This window comes from Pelodiscus sinensis, chromosome 4 (assembly GCF_049634645.1).
Source record: "Pelodiscus sinensis isolate JC-2024 chromosome 4, ASM4963464v1, whole genome shotgun sequence".
NCBI classification, from domain to species: Eukaryota; Metazoa; Chordata; order Testudines; family Trionychidae; genus Pelodiscus; species Pelodiscus sinensis.
The window spans coordinates 25,190,171-25,206,465 of NC_134714.1; the positions used below are offsets into that span (position 1 = coordinate 25,190,171).

General features: G+C 39.6%; 1 protein-coding gene across 11 annotated transcripts in view; it reads left to right on the top strand.

Moving 5' to 3' along the window:
- BCL11B (BCL11 transcription factor B) overlaps positions 1 to 16,295 on the top strand; it is a 112,023-nt gene that overhangs the window by 41,766 nt on the left and 53,962 nt on the right. For 7 of the 11 annotated variants that reach the window (XM_075926604.1, XM_075926605.1, XM_075926609.1 and 4 more), the window contains one exon: positions 5,663 to 5,878. The exons of the other annotated variants lie outside the window; for them this stretch is intronic. In XM_075926604.1, the coding sequence (XP_075782719.1) occupies positions 5,663 to 5,878 (216 nt within the window). The remainder of the gene's footprint in view (positions 1 to 5,662; positions 5,879 to 16,295) is intronic. 11 annotated transcript variants of the gene reach the window in all.

The window sequence follows — 16,295 nt, forward strand, 5'->3', positions numbered from 1 at the left end:
GTCCACATATTGGGGTAGAGAGAAGGAAGTAGGTACATACAGAGGCATGTTCACACTTGAAAGAGAAGCTTAAACACATGCATACACACAAACACAACACACTGAAAGGAATGCAAAAATACACACATATATATATACATGCACATTTGTCACAATATAATACATAAAGCAAGAGCTCTCTTAATCTGGTGTCTGCAGTACAAACTCTGATATATTATTGTGCTTCGTACTGTTCTGCAGATGCATCTGAAAGGTTCATTTTTTTCCCCATATACAATACAGTATGTCCAGTAGTGCCTAGGCTGGATGAAAGGCACACTGAATAGATAACATTTATGTCTGGGTGGTGACTTTCTAGGGGGTTATCATTTTTCACCAAGATAATTTTGATTTTGGGGGATTATATTTAATTTATCTTCATTTCATAGACTCAGAATCAGAAGGGACCATCATGATCATCTAGACTGACCTCCTGCACATGGCAGGCCACAGAACTTCATCCATTCACTCCTACATTAGATCCCAGACCTCTGGCTGAGTTACTGAATCCTCAAATCATGATGAAAAGACTTCAAGTTATCGAGAATCTACCATTTTACACTAGTTTAAACCTGTCACATGCTACAAACAAAGGCGAAAACACTGCAGGGTCTCTGCCAATCTTATATAGGAGAAAATTCCTTCCTGACCCCAAATATGGGATCAGTTAGACCCTGAGCAAAAATGACTCACAGATGTCTCTGGGAGTCAATTCAGCAGTGATGTATATGCAATCTAGAGCCTTTTTAAAATGCAAGGAAAAATGTCTCCACTCTCAAATGCATTGGAGCTCTTTTATCCAGACTGATCTCTCTAATATGTACTTCATGCTATTCTAACTACAAAACTCCCATTGACATCAGTGGGAGCTCCACATGCAGAATGAGTGTAAAATATACAATAGAAATCTGTACTGTGGGTGAGTGATTCATTCATACTGACTGCATAGGAGAATTATGCCTCAAACTTCTAGTCAGGGACTCTCTCTCTCTCTCAAATCAGTTTTTCCAAGGTAGGTTCTAAAATTGCGCCATTCTTTATTTTAAATCTATGCTTCCTAAAACCCAGATTGCACTTGTATGTGTTGGCTGAATGTCTAGATTTCTAAGCACATGATTTTCTTATGTAAATGTGATTTTTTCATCCTTGGTTGAGTTTTTATATGTACAAAATTTGGATGTGAAGAAGCATGGACAAAGTTTGACAGGCTAGTTATGGAACTGTCAAATTTTAGTTCAGGAACCTGAATACCAGCACATTCATCTAATTGGGCCAATTTGGAACTCTTTACACTGTTTCCATTTTAATCCAGTTCTGGCAAAATCTTGTGGTGATAAATGATTCTCCTTAGTTAGACTGGTGTCAATCCAGAGTAATTGCAAGCCGTTCATTAAGACTACTCTAGAATTGCAGTAGTGAGATGTGGTAGAGAATTTATCTCAGAGTATATTTACACTGCAGAGTTTTTTCAGAAAAATGGCCATTTTTATGGAAAAACTACATTTATATCCACACTGTAATTGTGTTCTTGTGACAGAAAGTTGAAAGAACACAGGAGTTTTTCCAAGAGTGGTATATCTCTGAGGGAGGAAAAGCTCAGTGGGTTTGAGCACTGGCCTGCTAAATCGAGGGTTGTGAGCTCAATCCTTAAGAGGACCATTTAGGGATGGGGCAAACCTGTCAGGGATGGTACTTGGTCTTGCTGCTAGGGCAGGGGACTGGACTTGATGACCTCTCAAAGTCCCTTCTAGTTCTATGAGATGGTATTTTTCCATATATTATTACAAGCCTTTTTCTGAAAGAGCTCTTTTGGAAAAAAGGTGTACGTGGACAGGGAAGAGAGTTTTTTTTCAAAAGAAGAGCCCTCCAGGAAAAAGCATAGGTGCTCTAGTGGCCACTCCATCCATAGTAATCACAACTTAAATGTGAGATAGTGTCCAATCAATGTGGATGCTATCTTTCAAATAAGCAGATCACTTTTTCGATGTGCTTTTGCTGTGTGAACACTCTCTTTCAAAAGAAGTTTTTCTGGAAGATCTCTTCCGGAAAAGCTTCTTCTGAAAGAAGCCTGCAGTCTAGACGTAGCCTCAGGGGGAGATTTGCTAACAGAATGAATGGGTAAATATTGAGTAACTGATCTTTTGAATTAGGAGGAAGTTCATAGATTTTTAAGGCCAGAAGGAACCATTCTGAACATCCAGTTTGATCTCCTGGATAACACTGGCCATAGAATTCAATCCGGTAATTCCTTCATCTAGATCCATAACTTGTGGCTGAGTTGAGAGTGATCTATTAGTATTTCACAGCACTGTTTTAAAAGGGCAAATTTCTGCTTTGCTTGCATATGTCTATTCTTAAAGCAGTTAAACTGATGAGGCGATACCTAACTTTTGTTTCTATCTTTAAATACATTCTTTGGGCTAGGGCTGCCTGGTTCCCAATAGAAAAGGTCTGGATGGACAAAACCTGGACACATTCTTAATGAACTTACTGGGGCACTACCGGGCACCAACTCTGCAACATTTCTGCAACTAGAAGGAGGCTTTGTTTGTTTAAAAAAATGCCCTAATTTTCTCTGGCCACTTCCCTTGCACCCAGTTGATGAGGGCTCTCAGTTTATTTTCCAGGCAGCTTGCGTTTGCCAAGGTGCCACCTTGTCTGGTCCTCAGATGTTTCTGAATGTTATAAGAAAAGAAGGGAGAAATGGGGGTGGGTGTGGGGAGGAGAAGGGAGGGAAAGAAGGCACCACTTGTCTATAATTGCTGACAGAGGAAGCTCAGGCTTGTGTTGGTCTATCAGCCCTGGGAGTTTTCCTCTCCCACAACACCAATCCATGTAGTAAGACCTACCAGGTTATGCTTTATTGTTTTTTGCTTCTCTCCTCTTTTCCTGCTTTTGCCCCATTTTTGCTTTTTCACACCTCTTAGCAGTGGCCTTTTTGATCCTTGATTCCCTTCACTTATTGGAGCAGGATCTCTGGGACTAGAACTTGGATTGTATTGAATCTTTTCATGATTCTGAGGGCTATGGCTAAATGAAACAGCTTGAAGCCACCCTAATGTTTAAGAGAGAATTGTGGTCTGCTGAGATTTTAGGAAAGACTACTGTGCCTTATTTTGGTCCAGTCACCAGGTCATACTGCATGCTGGCATCTGTGCTCCTTTCAGGCCTCACCTCCATATTAAAGCTGAATTCACCCACAGGTATGCCCATAAAGTCCATAGGCAGAACTTTGACCCACCTAGTCTCCATTTCAGCTTTGATTCTGCTGAAAGGTGTAAATGACTGGCATACACATGACTTGTGTTCCTACTGTATGATCCAGTCTGTCTCATAGAAACATTGTGCTGCAAAGGTTGTGGTGCTGCACATAGCTAGTTGGTGGTCTGACACTGGTTGCAGTATAATGTTGAATATTAACTCCCAGTACATAAACAATAGATTCAGATGACAAGCTCACAACTCCTCACAACAGACAAAGTTTCCCAGTAATCAAGTGGCTGAAGCAAGGCAACCGAGTGTAGCTCAGCATTATACTATTTTTTTCAAAATAAAAGTGCAATTATTCAACTGTTTTAGGATGCCTTGCTCCATTCTTAGGTCTTTACTGCTCAGTAAAAATGCTTAAGACCATAAGAACAGCTATACTAGTCAGATCAAAGGTCCATCTAGCCCAGTATCCTGTCTTTCAACAGTGACCAGTGCTCGGTGCCCCAGAAGGAATGAACAGAACAGGTAATCATGAAGTAATTCCCTTCCCTTTTTACTGTGCTTTAAAATTATAATGAAGTGGCCCCAATATGTGTATGTCTGACATCTGTTTCTTTTTGCCTGGCACATAGTCATACTCAGAATGTAGTAGAACTACAGTCCAGTTAATGGTTATCTTTACCTGTTTGTGCAGCATTTTCAGTGAGATCAAACAGTTCCAAAAAACTGTCCCTTGAGCTGCAAAGATGGCTTCTATTTAAAAGCAGTCCTTGCGAAAGAGCACACATTTTTATCCTTGATGCTCGGAGCTCAAGTATTTACACAGGGAATTTAGACTCTTCACTTGTGGTTTTGGCAAAAGCTTCACACAAATGTTTTGCAGTGGTGGTCTCTTAGCCATTTAAGATAAACGACAAAATCAAATGCAGTCCTTGCAGACTAGCACTCTGGATGCGGTGCCAAGGATGAAGTAGCTCTGTTTGCCTCACATGTGTAACTGTCAGATCAACATGTAGCCATAGTTTTCGAATTGGGACTCTTGATTGGAGAGGATGCATTATAACATGCTGCTTGCAATGTCATAGGTCTTATGGCAGAATAGTTCTTGATGCCTGAGTGCGTAGGTGTTTATGCATGCACACACATGTACAGAGTTGTCACCATTTAAATAAACTAGCAAGAGCGCTTGTCAAAAGATACCCCACAATTAACACACTTATTTCCTGATCTAAATGTAGGGGAAAACCTGTGGTTTCTGAGATCCCACTGTGAGGTAATTGTTGGCAAATGCCAGCTTTTGAACGGCTACCACCACACCACATACCTTTATTTAGAAGCTACCCTTGATTAGTTACAGCTCCTTGTTGAGTAATTACATAAAAGTCGTGGCTTTAAATAAGCATATATTGCCAGATCCTCTGTTGGTGTAAATTTGTGTTGTTCCATGGGGAAGTTATGTTGATTTACAGTATTGTGTGTGTGTCTGCATGCATGTTTGTGCATAGGCGTGTGTGTATATGCATATTGTTAGTTTTATATTTTCTGTTTTAAGTCATATGGCTCCTTTCTGCCTTGTGTTAGGGGAAGAGAGGGTTTCCAGAGAAGCAGCAGAGGGTTCTAAATACAGCTTAAATAGCAGGACATTTCTAGATGCATTACAAATAAATAATATAGTTTGAGGTTAACAATATCATTTTTCAGCTATTAGAAAAAAGGTTTCTGCATACTTGATAGGCTTGATAGGGAAACAGAATGCATAAATGGGGCATGCAAAATACGTAACTGGCTGGAGCTCAAATGGGAAGGAAACACAGTGGCCCATGAATGCTTTATTCTGGGAGCTTGATTTCTGGCACCTCTGTGAATCCATTTGAGCTATGAGTCGCTGCACTTTGTCTGCGCTGGTGGCTTGAGCCTGTTTCAGCAGCAGCTCGGCAGAAAGCCTACCCAGTTTTGTGTCCATTAAATACATTAACATGCCATAAACCAAGAATCCCCCTTTTAATTCGGCTCCTAAACACGTGCTGGTGGGTCTGGTACTGCCTCTGGTTCTCATCTGTACCATCACAGACTTTTGCTAGCTTCCCTCACTGGTCACCTCATCCCCATTCACTCAGGTTCCCCTCCATTGGGCCCCTCTCCAGAGTTTGCTTCCAGAAAATTACCTATAGCAATCTGTGGTTTTGAAGCTCTACAGGTCTCCTCTTGCCTATTCATCCCCCAGCCTGGCTTCTCCTCCCTGACTTCCCAAGAAGCCACACTGGTCTCAGCCTGACATAAAAATTAATTAAAGAAAAGTATGTAGCCAGTTAGGCCTAGTCACCCTCCGCCCTCTTGTTTTCCCTGATGATGCCTCCTCTGTCCCTTCAAACTTAGATCCGACTGACAGTTTTTTCTATTGTTTTTTCTCCAGGGCCGTCCAGGCCTGCAAAGCTGCCGGGGGCTCCCATAGCTGCCTCCTCCCACCCTCACACATCAGTGATCACGTCACCTCTCCGCGCACTGGCCTCTCTCCCGCCCTGCCTTAGCCTGCCCTGCTGTGGTGCACGTGCAGTCTCAGTTGGCGGGACTCAGACTGAGACTCAGACTGAGACTTCAGGCACATTTGGATGTCATTGTCAGTTGTCAGGTAATAGAATTTTTTTTTTTTTTTTTTTTTTTTTGCTATCTGAAGGTCAGTAGTTCTACCAAGTGATGTCATCTTTACTGTGGGAGAGTCGCCTTCGCTGGGTTGTGTGGGGGAGGCAGTGAAAACATCATCCATATTCCCTCCCATCACAGAGGACGGGGAGTGGGTCCATTCTTTTCCCCCCACAATCTACCCATTTTCAGATATCACCACCAGCCAGGGCTGGTCTGTTTATGCCACATTGTGAGCAAATGTCTGAGAATCTCACATAATGGGATACCCAGGTATCAAGATTTCATCTCTCTGGGCTGTTTATTCTAAACTTAATTGGATAACATTTAACATCGGAGGTCTTCTTTTTCTAATCATTGAGAAAGGTTAAGGGCTTTCCACAGAGTCCATGTGCATGTAGGATATATGTGCTCTATGCACGCTTCTCCCTGGCTTTTGTGAAAATGTTCCTCGTTCACTTTTTTCCCTTCATTTTTTAAACCCTGACTCTTGTCACTTCCATGAAGGAAATGTGATATGTAGATTAGTGGAACCCAGGTGGCCAGGGAGGACCCTGACATGTGATTGACCACAGAGTTAATACCTGACCCTTCTTATTGGGCACAGAGATCTCTTTGCATTAGTGTGTGTGCTGAGTGCAGGTTAACTGAGGGTTCAGGCATGTGGTGAATTGTGGGGATTAGAGGTGGAAACAGGAAGGGCCTGAAAGAAAATTCAGCAGAGGCAAACTCCTAAAGTGCTTATACCTGCCTTACATAGGCCAAATTCTGCAGTCTGTATTCAGACAAACTTACTCAGAATACTTCTGAACAAATACTGCATACAAACGGCAGAATTTGGTCAGCCAGGAAGGACTGAACAGAGTAAAAAGTGGATGAAGCCTTCAAGATGGCCCCTGATGACCAATATAAGTTTCCTTGCATTCAGCTTTTCATTGTAGTGTGTGCAAACCCTACTACAGCACAACATTGACTGTAGATCCAAACTTGGTTCCTATGATTTAGTTTCTTTGGATAATGCTTGTATTTCATTAAATGCATGTGGTCTTTCCCTGGGGGATACTGAGGCTTTGGGGGAAAGTTAGGAAATTCAGATTTAACATGTTGAAAAGAGATTGAAAGTTTTGCAAGTATTTTAACCTGGTCTTCAAGGACAAAGAGTTTTCAAGAGGAAGTTTAAAAATACACAACAGAACCTCCTAGTGCCTGATCCAAAACTTAAAATCCACGGATAGACTCCAGCTGACTTCATCAGACCAATCAGTTGGATTGGGCCAATAGTCCAGTAAGTTTTCATTCACCAACTTTGATCTAAGCACAAACTCTCTGTAACCAGCATGACATGTTGCACAGTGCAAAACATTTAAATAATGTCTGCCAGCTATGTGTGAAGTTGCACTATATTCAAGTTGTTAAGCAGGTTGCATTCTCGGTGGGGCTGATTCTCTACTCTGTCAATCTGGCTTCAATTCATTGGCTTCAGTGGACTGACACTGTCATAAAATAATTATTATCAACCCCTTATAAACAGTCAACATAATGTTGGATGATAGGCAGGTACTCTTCTTCCCCCCATAACTAATAAAACATACTAGAGCTTAGCTCATATTTTCTGTTCCTCTCTATTTTTTGGTATAGACTAGACCTAGGTGTCTTTGATATGTAAGTACAGTAAAACTCCAATAGTCCGGCATCCAATAGTCCGGCACTCCTGATAGTCCGGCATCAAAATGGCAAGAGCCTAGTGAGTGAGCTTCGGCAAAAAATGAGTTACAAGGTAACAGCGGCAGCAGCTGAACTGAGCAAAAAGGGTAAAAAAAGCTTAAAAAACCTAAAACATTACAGTATACTGTATACAGTATGTACAATAAAAAGGGTTAAGAACACTTTATATACAGTATATAATGTATACAGTATATATATATAACCATCTTATAGTACCTCCTGATAGTCCGGCATATTTGATAATCCGGCACCACCTAGGTCCCATAGGTTCCGGATTATCGGAAGTCTACTGTAGTTATAATAGTGAACTGATACACTGATGCCCTACTGCTTCTAAAGCAAACATAGACAGTTAATGGAGAGACAAGAAAGTAAAACTAAAATTAGAAAAGGAAGGAAAGACTAATTCATTACAGCACATTGGAACACAAGACTTTTCTATTTTACGTACTTTCATTTTATAGTTGTGTGCTGTTAGTGTTTGGAACGATCTATTTGCTAAAAGAGTGATGCCAGCTTTGTGGGGAGATAGACCTGTTATCATGGCTTTCTATAATTATTGCTACAGTCTATGGCACTTAGAGAATAGGTTATATCAAAGCACATGCTAAGTGTTTATGACAGTAGTTGGTCAAGTTCTGCTTGAAAGAAACATTTCTCCCCCTTGGAAAGGAGGCTCATTTCTACTTAACCCTTAATTGTCTTCCATGTATAACACTGAGAACATAGAGCAAGGTCTTACTTCTACCCAAAATGTTTTGTGGGAGTGAAACAAAAAGAAGTTTCTCTTTGTGTTGACTGTATGGGTATGTCTACACTAGCTCGTTAATTCGAGCTAGGTAGGCAAATGAGGCGACTGGAGTTGCAAATGAAGTCCGGGATTTAAATATCCCGGGCTTTATTTGTGTGTTCCCGTCCGGTCGCCATTTTGAAATTTCACTAGCCCGAACTCACTGCTGCGCGGCTCAACGCGGCAGTGAAACATTAATTCAAACTAAGTCCTTAGTTCGAATTAACTGTTACTCCTTGTGGAATGCGTGTAGCTGCGCGGCAGTGAGTTCGGGCTAGTGAAATTTCAAAATGGCGACCGGATGGAAACATGCAAATAAAGCCCAGGAAATTTAAATCCCGGACTTCATTTGCAACTCCAGTCGCCTCATTTGCCTACCTAGCTCGAATTAATGAGCTAGTGTAGACATACGCTATGATAATACCAGTGATAATTTCAGTGTTGTTTTCTTTCCTCTTCATGTAAGCATTTACACTGGAGAGTCACTTACTCCAGCTTTAGGGATCTGCCTGTCTCCTTGAATTGATTAGTTTTTTATTCTGTCAGCCTTGTTCCTGTTTCTGAGGAATTGTTTCATTCTTTGAACGAAAGCCATTAACATTTCCATTCTCTCTCTTCCCCCTCCTTTTCTCACCTTTTTGTATGTTTCAGCTCTTGCTTAAATGCTTAGTAGGGTCTTTACTTTTTTCAGTGTAGCCTCAACCTCTCTAAATCTGAGGGTTTTCAATTACTCGTGTGTCTGTGGGCAGCTGTTATCTCTGTCTGTCACTCACAAATCAGGTCCTTCAGAGTCTGTGCAATTTGTGGTGGCATATCTAAGCTGTTGGCCGCGTATGGGCACCCACATGTCAAAGTTGCTGTTGAAAATTTGTCTTGCATACAGCACACTGTTAAGTTGTGCAAATGGGAATTCATTGCGTCATTTAGGACTGTTTGTGTTCTTTGGAAATTGTGATGCTGATAATATTCAGTAAAGTCAGTACAGTAAGAAGCACACCGAATGGATGCCAAAGAAGTTCTGCTGTGTTGGACCACTTTTTGGTTGCTTGTTGCATATTCTGTTAGGTTTTTGTTAAATTTGTGTATAAGTCAACACAGGCTGTAGAATTAGCAAGTTAGAGCCTGCATATTAAAATAATATTTTAATATCAACACATATCACTGTTGCAGTGTCTTTTGTCCCTGAGAGGTTTCTCTCTGTTGAATTGGGCTCTCTTGTTTTAAACATTTTTAGTGCCTATTTAATTAGAAGTTGGAACAGAGTCATGAAATTCATTGGTTGTGTAGCTTGGATGTAAAATATAAATGGGCACAACATTCACTTTGCACTGCATCTTGCCAGATTAGGGGGCTTTTTAAATCTTTTTTTTTGTTTAAAATAATTCTGACAACTTAGCTTCACTGTAAAATACTTAACAAAGGCATGCAAATGATTATCGAGTGACATAATTATATGTAAAATATGTCTATTTGTGTGTACAGACACACTGGAGGACTTTCACTGAAGCCATTTTTCACAGTACATCTTCACTACAAATACTAACCTCTTTCTCAGGATCTGATTTAGAATATTGTACACTGAGGCTGAGATTTTCAAAGTGGCCTAACAAACTGGGATTCTCCATTCCCATTAAAATGAAAGAAAACTGGGCTACGAAAACCTCAGCCCAAGTCCCTGTCCTGAAAACAGCACAGTTCAAAGGCGCTATAAATGGAATGGCAATTGGTACATTGCAAGGCTCATTGAAACAACATGGGTCTTTAATTTACCCATTATACTTCTTATGGGCCTGATCTAAATCCACTGGCTTTGTGAACATGGGTTTTTTATTTATATTTATTTTATATATTGTTATTTATATTAATTAAATCTAATTAATTAAATCTAAGATACTTATATCTTGTCAATCAGTGAAACAGCTTCTTTCCCACACAGACACATCTGTAAAGAAGTAGAAAGCTATTTTAATACTTCAGTTGCATATTTAAAAACCAGCAAGTGGGCATCGACAGCAGTGATTAATGGGCAGGATTGTGAAGTTCAGGGTGTAACACAGAAGAAAACACGGGAGCTTCCTTCCTTTCAAGAAATTGACCATATTGGTCATTAGGACATTCTAATAATTTCCCAGTAATCTTGTAAAGCTAACATCAATTTAGTTCGCTGCTGAATTTTTGCTTACCGTATTATTTGTTTGATAGGTTAAAGTGACAATAAAGTTAAAAGTAAATAATAGGTTTTAATAGTAGAATATTTTTTCTTCCTTTACTTATATCACACTATTAGTTTGGTGTCAATTTATAACCTGAGTCAGCCAATGAGAAGTGCTAAGACAGACCTCCCTGCTATAAATAGCTTGATGCAATTAATGCAGTCTGTCTTGAAAGCAGTATTATTTCAAATACTCTTATGTTAATGATATGATATGCATTCTGCACATCTCATACTAGAGCAAGAAGCAAGCTTTTGTTTCATTCCAGACTGAGTTTTATTAACACTGGAAGATCAGTGGAAAACAAAACAATAATCAGAATGGAGAATGCAAACTCATCCTGCAAAGCCTCCTCACTCATCATGTCCCAGGATGACGATTGATATTTTACTCCTCCTTCTCTTACTGAGTGGAATCTGGAAAAAAATCCACCCAAATTAGCTTTCAGATCCACTCCCTACTCCCTTTTTTTGGGAGAGGAGAAAGAGGAGCAAAGTGTGTATGTGTGAGAATGCAGACAAAAGCTACAGCTACATTAAAATCATTTGCAAATGTTTCTTCCCATTATACTGTGAAAAAAATGCACAGGAAAAAAATGGTTCATGCTAGAGTAGAACTGACTAAAATTTGTGCTCAGGAGAGACATCTCTATTAGTCATTGATTACTTATATTTATATATGTCTTTTAAAAAAATATTTAATGTGTTTTGAAGAATTTACTTCATGCACAGTGTTTAAAGTGTGCATTAAAAATCTATCTATCTATCTATCTATCTATCTATCTATCTATCTATCTATCTATCTATCTATCTATCTATCTATCTATCTTATATTATCTCATATCCAGTTACACAGAAGATCTCATCATAAACTTATTTTTAATACATGTTATGTTTATCAAGAGACAAACACGAGCTTATAAAACAGCACAGAGGCAGCTAAAATTAGGGTGCTTGCAGGGTGCAGGGCTGGCAATATAAGTGCGGCTTAGGCTTTTTTTTTCTAGAAAGATACCCTATTAGTATAACTTTGTAAGTCCTAATTATGTAATGTTAAGAACCAGCAGGGGCAAAAGGGATATTTAAAGTTGCTTTAAACTAGATGCCTGCAATTTCCAGACAACCAAGGAAAAAGAAAGGCGCTTAATTGCAATATTAACGGGTGGAACTGGATCCAGTAGTTGTCTCAAGACAAAGGGGTTCAAGGAAACATTGCCTTCAGTAGAGACAATGGCTCCAACATTTAGAGAGTTAACTGGATTTCATACCACTATGCCAAGCCCGAGAGTTTGAATTCTTCAAACGTTCCAAATGTAGAGCTAAATCAAAGAATTCTGTTTCAAATCCATACAAGATGTTGCTGTTTTTCTCCTCTGACAGGAGAGGCATTTGGAAGTGCAGTTTCTTTCTTTTTTTATAGCTGTCTTAAAAAGGAGTTTGGATGTTTAGCACAGCTGGTGCTCATTACATTATGCACTATCAATAAAATAGCATGTGTAATTAATTTTTAATGCAGTGCTATATGCAGCGCTTTAAAGCAGTTACTGTATGGGGAGAGCTGACACTGGTCACCGACATCAGAAATATTAAAGTAGAGGGCTAGATTTTGCATGTTTAAAAAGTGTGTGTGTGTGTTGTATGTGTTTGTGCACGTGTGTGTGTGTGTGTGTGTGTGTGTGAAAGAGAGAGAGAGAGAAAGAGAGCGAGGAAGGGCTAATTATTAACCAGCAGTGCTCTGGCAATGATTAAATTTAAAAATATTGGAACAAGATAGATGGAGATATTTTTTAATTTACTTATGGGAATGGATGAATTTCCCATTATTGAGGGGCTCAGTGTATGGTAAATGATGGCTTGCTTAGAAAAAATATTTTCAGAACAGGTAAACACCATTACGCTAAGCAGTAAGTTTGGTGGATTTATATGTTTTAGTGACCAGTCTTTCTTAAATCTTTATCACAGCTTGTGGGTAGTAAGTGAGAAGCCTATTGAAAAAGGCAAAGTAGGATGTGAGATTAAAAGAAACCAAATGAGACACATTTGAGTTCCTTCCAGACACTTTAAAAAAAAAAGAGAGTTCTTTATTGTGGCACCGCAACGGTTGAAATGAAAATAAATCCCAAATTTCTCCTCTTGAATCATTTCATATCGTCAGTTTGAATGAGAGTAAGTAGAAGGATTAAGAAGCAGCACCCTTGATTAGCTGCTCTGACAAAGGACCCACTCACAAACAAACCCATTTATTCTTCTGCTTTCTTCTCTGTAAATTGGGGCTCATGCCATACTTTTCAGGAAACCCAAAATAAAAAGAGGATGGTGCCCATGCCAATAGATATTGTAGGTGGAGTTTAGGTGAATACATAGTTGCACACAGAAATCATATCGGAAACACTTCTACTGCTGGTAGCAGGCGCAGACATATTTTCCTAGATGAAATATTGTGCACATTCTTAACAAAGAAGAGGGGGTCCACTTTATTTTCAGCAGGAGCAACAGGGTAACTACTGCTGATAATTTGTGCTGAAAGATCAACTGCTTGATCACACTATTTTCCACCTACCTCTTCACTCTTTCCTTAAATGCAGCCAGTTTTTTCGTAAACACTTCATAATAATATTAAAAACATGAAGAGGGGAAGGCTTGGGAGAAACAATGATCTGTTAGGAGATGAAGCACCAGTGTGTGTTAGGATTCACATTGCTTGTCTGCACTCAGAGGGATTGCCTTTTCGCTGTGCAGTGCACAGGATTGTTGGTTTTTTTAGCACGGAGATTTTTAGACACAGAAATACACACACAATACATAGACATTTGCAATTATTCTTTATTTCCCTCAATAAAATCCTATTCATTTGGATGTAGCATATGCCAAACCATTTGCTTGCATTGCTTCACCTGGCATGTGTGGCACTGAGTTGTTTCTGTCCCTTGTTTCTGTCTTTGCTTTTCTTGGCATTTTGATTTGAGGTTTGTATGTGTGTGTGTGTGTGCATGTGTGTGTTCTCTCACAGTCAAGGGCATGTGTGAGTGTGAGAGAGCTCTCACAATCAAGGGCAAGGAGTCTAATTTATGAAATATCATTTAGATAAATCTGATCAAGCCTGTGCCGTTTGGTCTCCAAACCAGTGAGAAAAGCATTGGGAAGCATACGTTTCTTTGTGAATCTTTTAGTATTTTAGAGGAGCTGAGCCAGATTCTCTACTGAAGTACCACAGCATAACTCCACTGAAGTCAAAGGAACTATGCAGATGCATGCTGCATCAGGCCCACTCGTGATCTGTGTGTAACTTATTGAGGTACCTACGACTCTTCTTTTGATAGATAAATGACTGTGTATATATTTGAAGCAGACATTTTTATATTCTTCTTTATTTGCTCTGTGGTTTCCATACATTTTTTTGTAACATGTAAGTGTGTCTAGTGCACTGGAGTGTGGCATGGCCCTTATGTAATCCTCTTCTTTCTGCCCTGTGGATGTTGCGGTTTTTCTTGTTTTGTTTATAACCAATGTCCTTGCCTGTGTACTACTGACAAGGCCATTCACCATAGCAAGGGCTGGGGAAGGAAGGTCTAATGAATCAGTAAAATGTGTACTGGGAAAGAAACAGGCAAAAATCCCATATAAAGAAGGCTTACATTTTTTATGAATTCAGCTGTAAGAGTCAGAGGTTCTGGGACTTATGGAATGAGGTTAATGCAGGCGCTGAGTGAATATCTGAGGAGACAAGGGCATTTGGAAACTTTCCATAAAACTGCACTTTTAAAATGATTCTTTGCACTGGGGCTGACAGATTCGCTGGACCCCTGAGCAAGGTGTGGAGGGGGAGAGCAACTCTGTGCTCACGGAAGGGTGGGGCCTCAGGCAGAAGGGGTGGGATCTCAGGCAGAAGAGGGCGGGTCTGGCGCTAGCCTCCCTCAGTACTCAATGCCTCCCGGAGCGCACCATGTCTCCCCCACGGAGTTCGAAAGCGCTGCTGGCACAGCAGTTGCCCTCTTTGTCTCCAGTCAGTGGGCCTGATTCTTTGCTAATAAGAACATAAGGAAGCTGCGAGTAGAGAGAAGTCAGTGTATACGTCAGCGCTTTTTAGGCTTGTTTTAACATTACTTCCTCATTCTGGATCACATCCCACTTGGTTACTCACATAAACAGTCCTGCTGGAGTATAAGTGAAGCAGGGTTGATCCCTTTGTCTTTTTGTCCTTCAGTCCCACTTCTTCTGTGTGGGTGGTTGACTCTTTAACTTCCATATTATTGACAGCCTATTTTGTTTTCTTTGTCTCTGTCTTGAATTGCTTGCTTTGAGCAGTTATAATTCTTTCAGAGCACAAATGATCCATTTTGGCACAGAGCTGTTTCTTTAACCTATTTTTATAAAATACTCCAAAAACGATTTGGTGCTCACAAAAGCATACCCATGCCTTCTGTTTATTTCCTGGATTTTATTAAGCCTGTAAGTAATTCATCTTCAGGAGGATTCTGGGTAATTTTTGAATACCCACTTTCCTATCCTAATACCGGGCCATGCAGTAGCCTTCATGAGCCATGCAGAACAATGATCATACAGAGCCATCAATCTGTGTGTGAAATTCTTGTTGACAATAGGGGGAGAACATGTGGTACTTAACTTCAGTGATGTTACACCTCCTTATGTGAGCTGCGAATCTGGTCTGTGGAGCCCAGGGAAGTGGATAGCTTTAAATAAGAACCAGTGTATTGTTAAAAAGGGGCTGTCATTTTAAAATATTGACAATGAGTTATGTAAGAAATAAAAATTAACAGAACTGAATAGGCTCTTAAAATAGCAGTAAACCTGCTTATATATAATCCTGTTTTAAAAGAATTACTGTTATTTTAGTACATGTTTTCTAAAAGGTCTTGCTGGGTTTTTTTCTCCCTCTAGTTGAACAGGGAGCAAATAAGTGCTCGTATTATGACCTAGCCTTGTTTAATATTTAAAGGGTGTCTAAAAATTAGGTTTGAATGTTTACAGATTAATTAATCCAAATCCTTTATAAAAATATGTGAACCGTTGATTAAGCTGGGAACAGGATGTTTGTGGTTTTGCCTATAGCGAGGACAACGTTCAGATGAGTAATTTTACCTTTATGCAGAAGTCCTATAGAATTTAATAGAAAATAAACGCATTCTATGAATTTTTTAAACTTTTCCATTGTATTAAAATAATATCCCTGCTACAAAATTCTGTAATATGGTTTTAAAAAAACCCTATAGCATGGCTATAATTTTCTATTAAATTCAGTAGACTTGTAGAATAATTTTGTTAGAACTGTGTTAAGTTTCTGAGGAAACTATCAGTTTTATCCTTTTTCATTCTGCAGGGCTTTTGCTATAACCAGTAGGGTAAAAGATGTTATTGATATGAGTGGCAATAGAGTTCTCTTATTCCTCCTCTTTATCCTAATGATCTTTGATGATGATGATGATGAAGTCAATGCATTCTTAAAAACACAATCCCTTGAAACATTCAGTGGCCAGCAAGTCTGCTGATAATGTTCTCTGCTTTTCAAGGAGCAGGCAGATGATCTGGGTTGGGAATGAGCAGCGGAGGGTAGGTTTTTTTGTGCGATTATATAATGCTACTACATAGCATCATCCAGCTCTTCGAGGGAAAATAAAGATGTACTGGGAAAAAAGCCATTGCCTTTTAATGTCGGGTTGA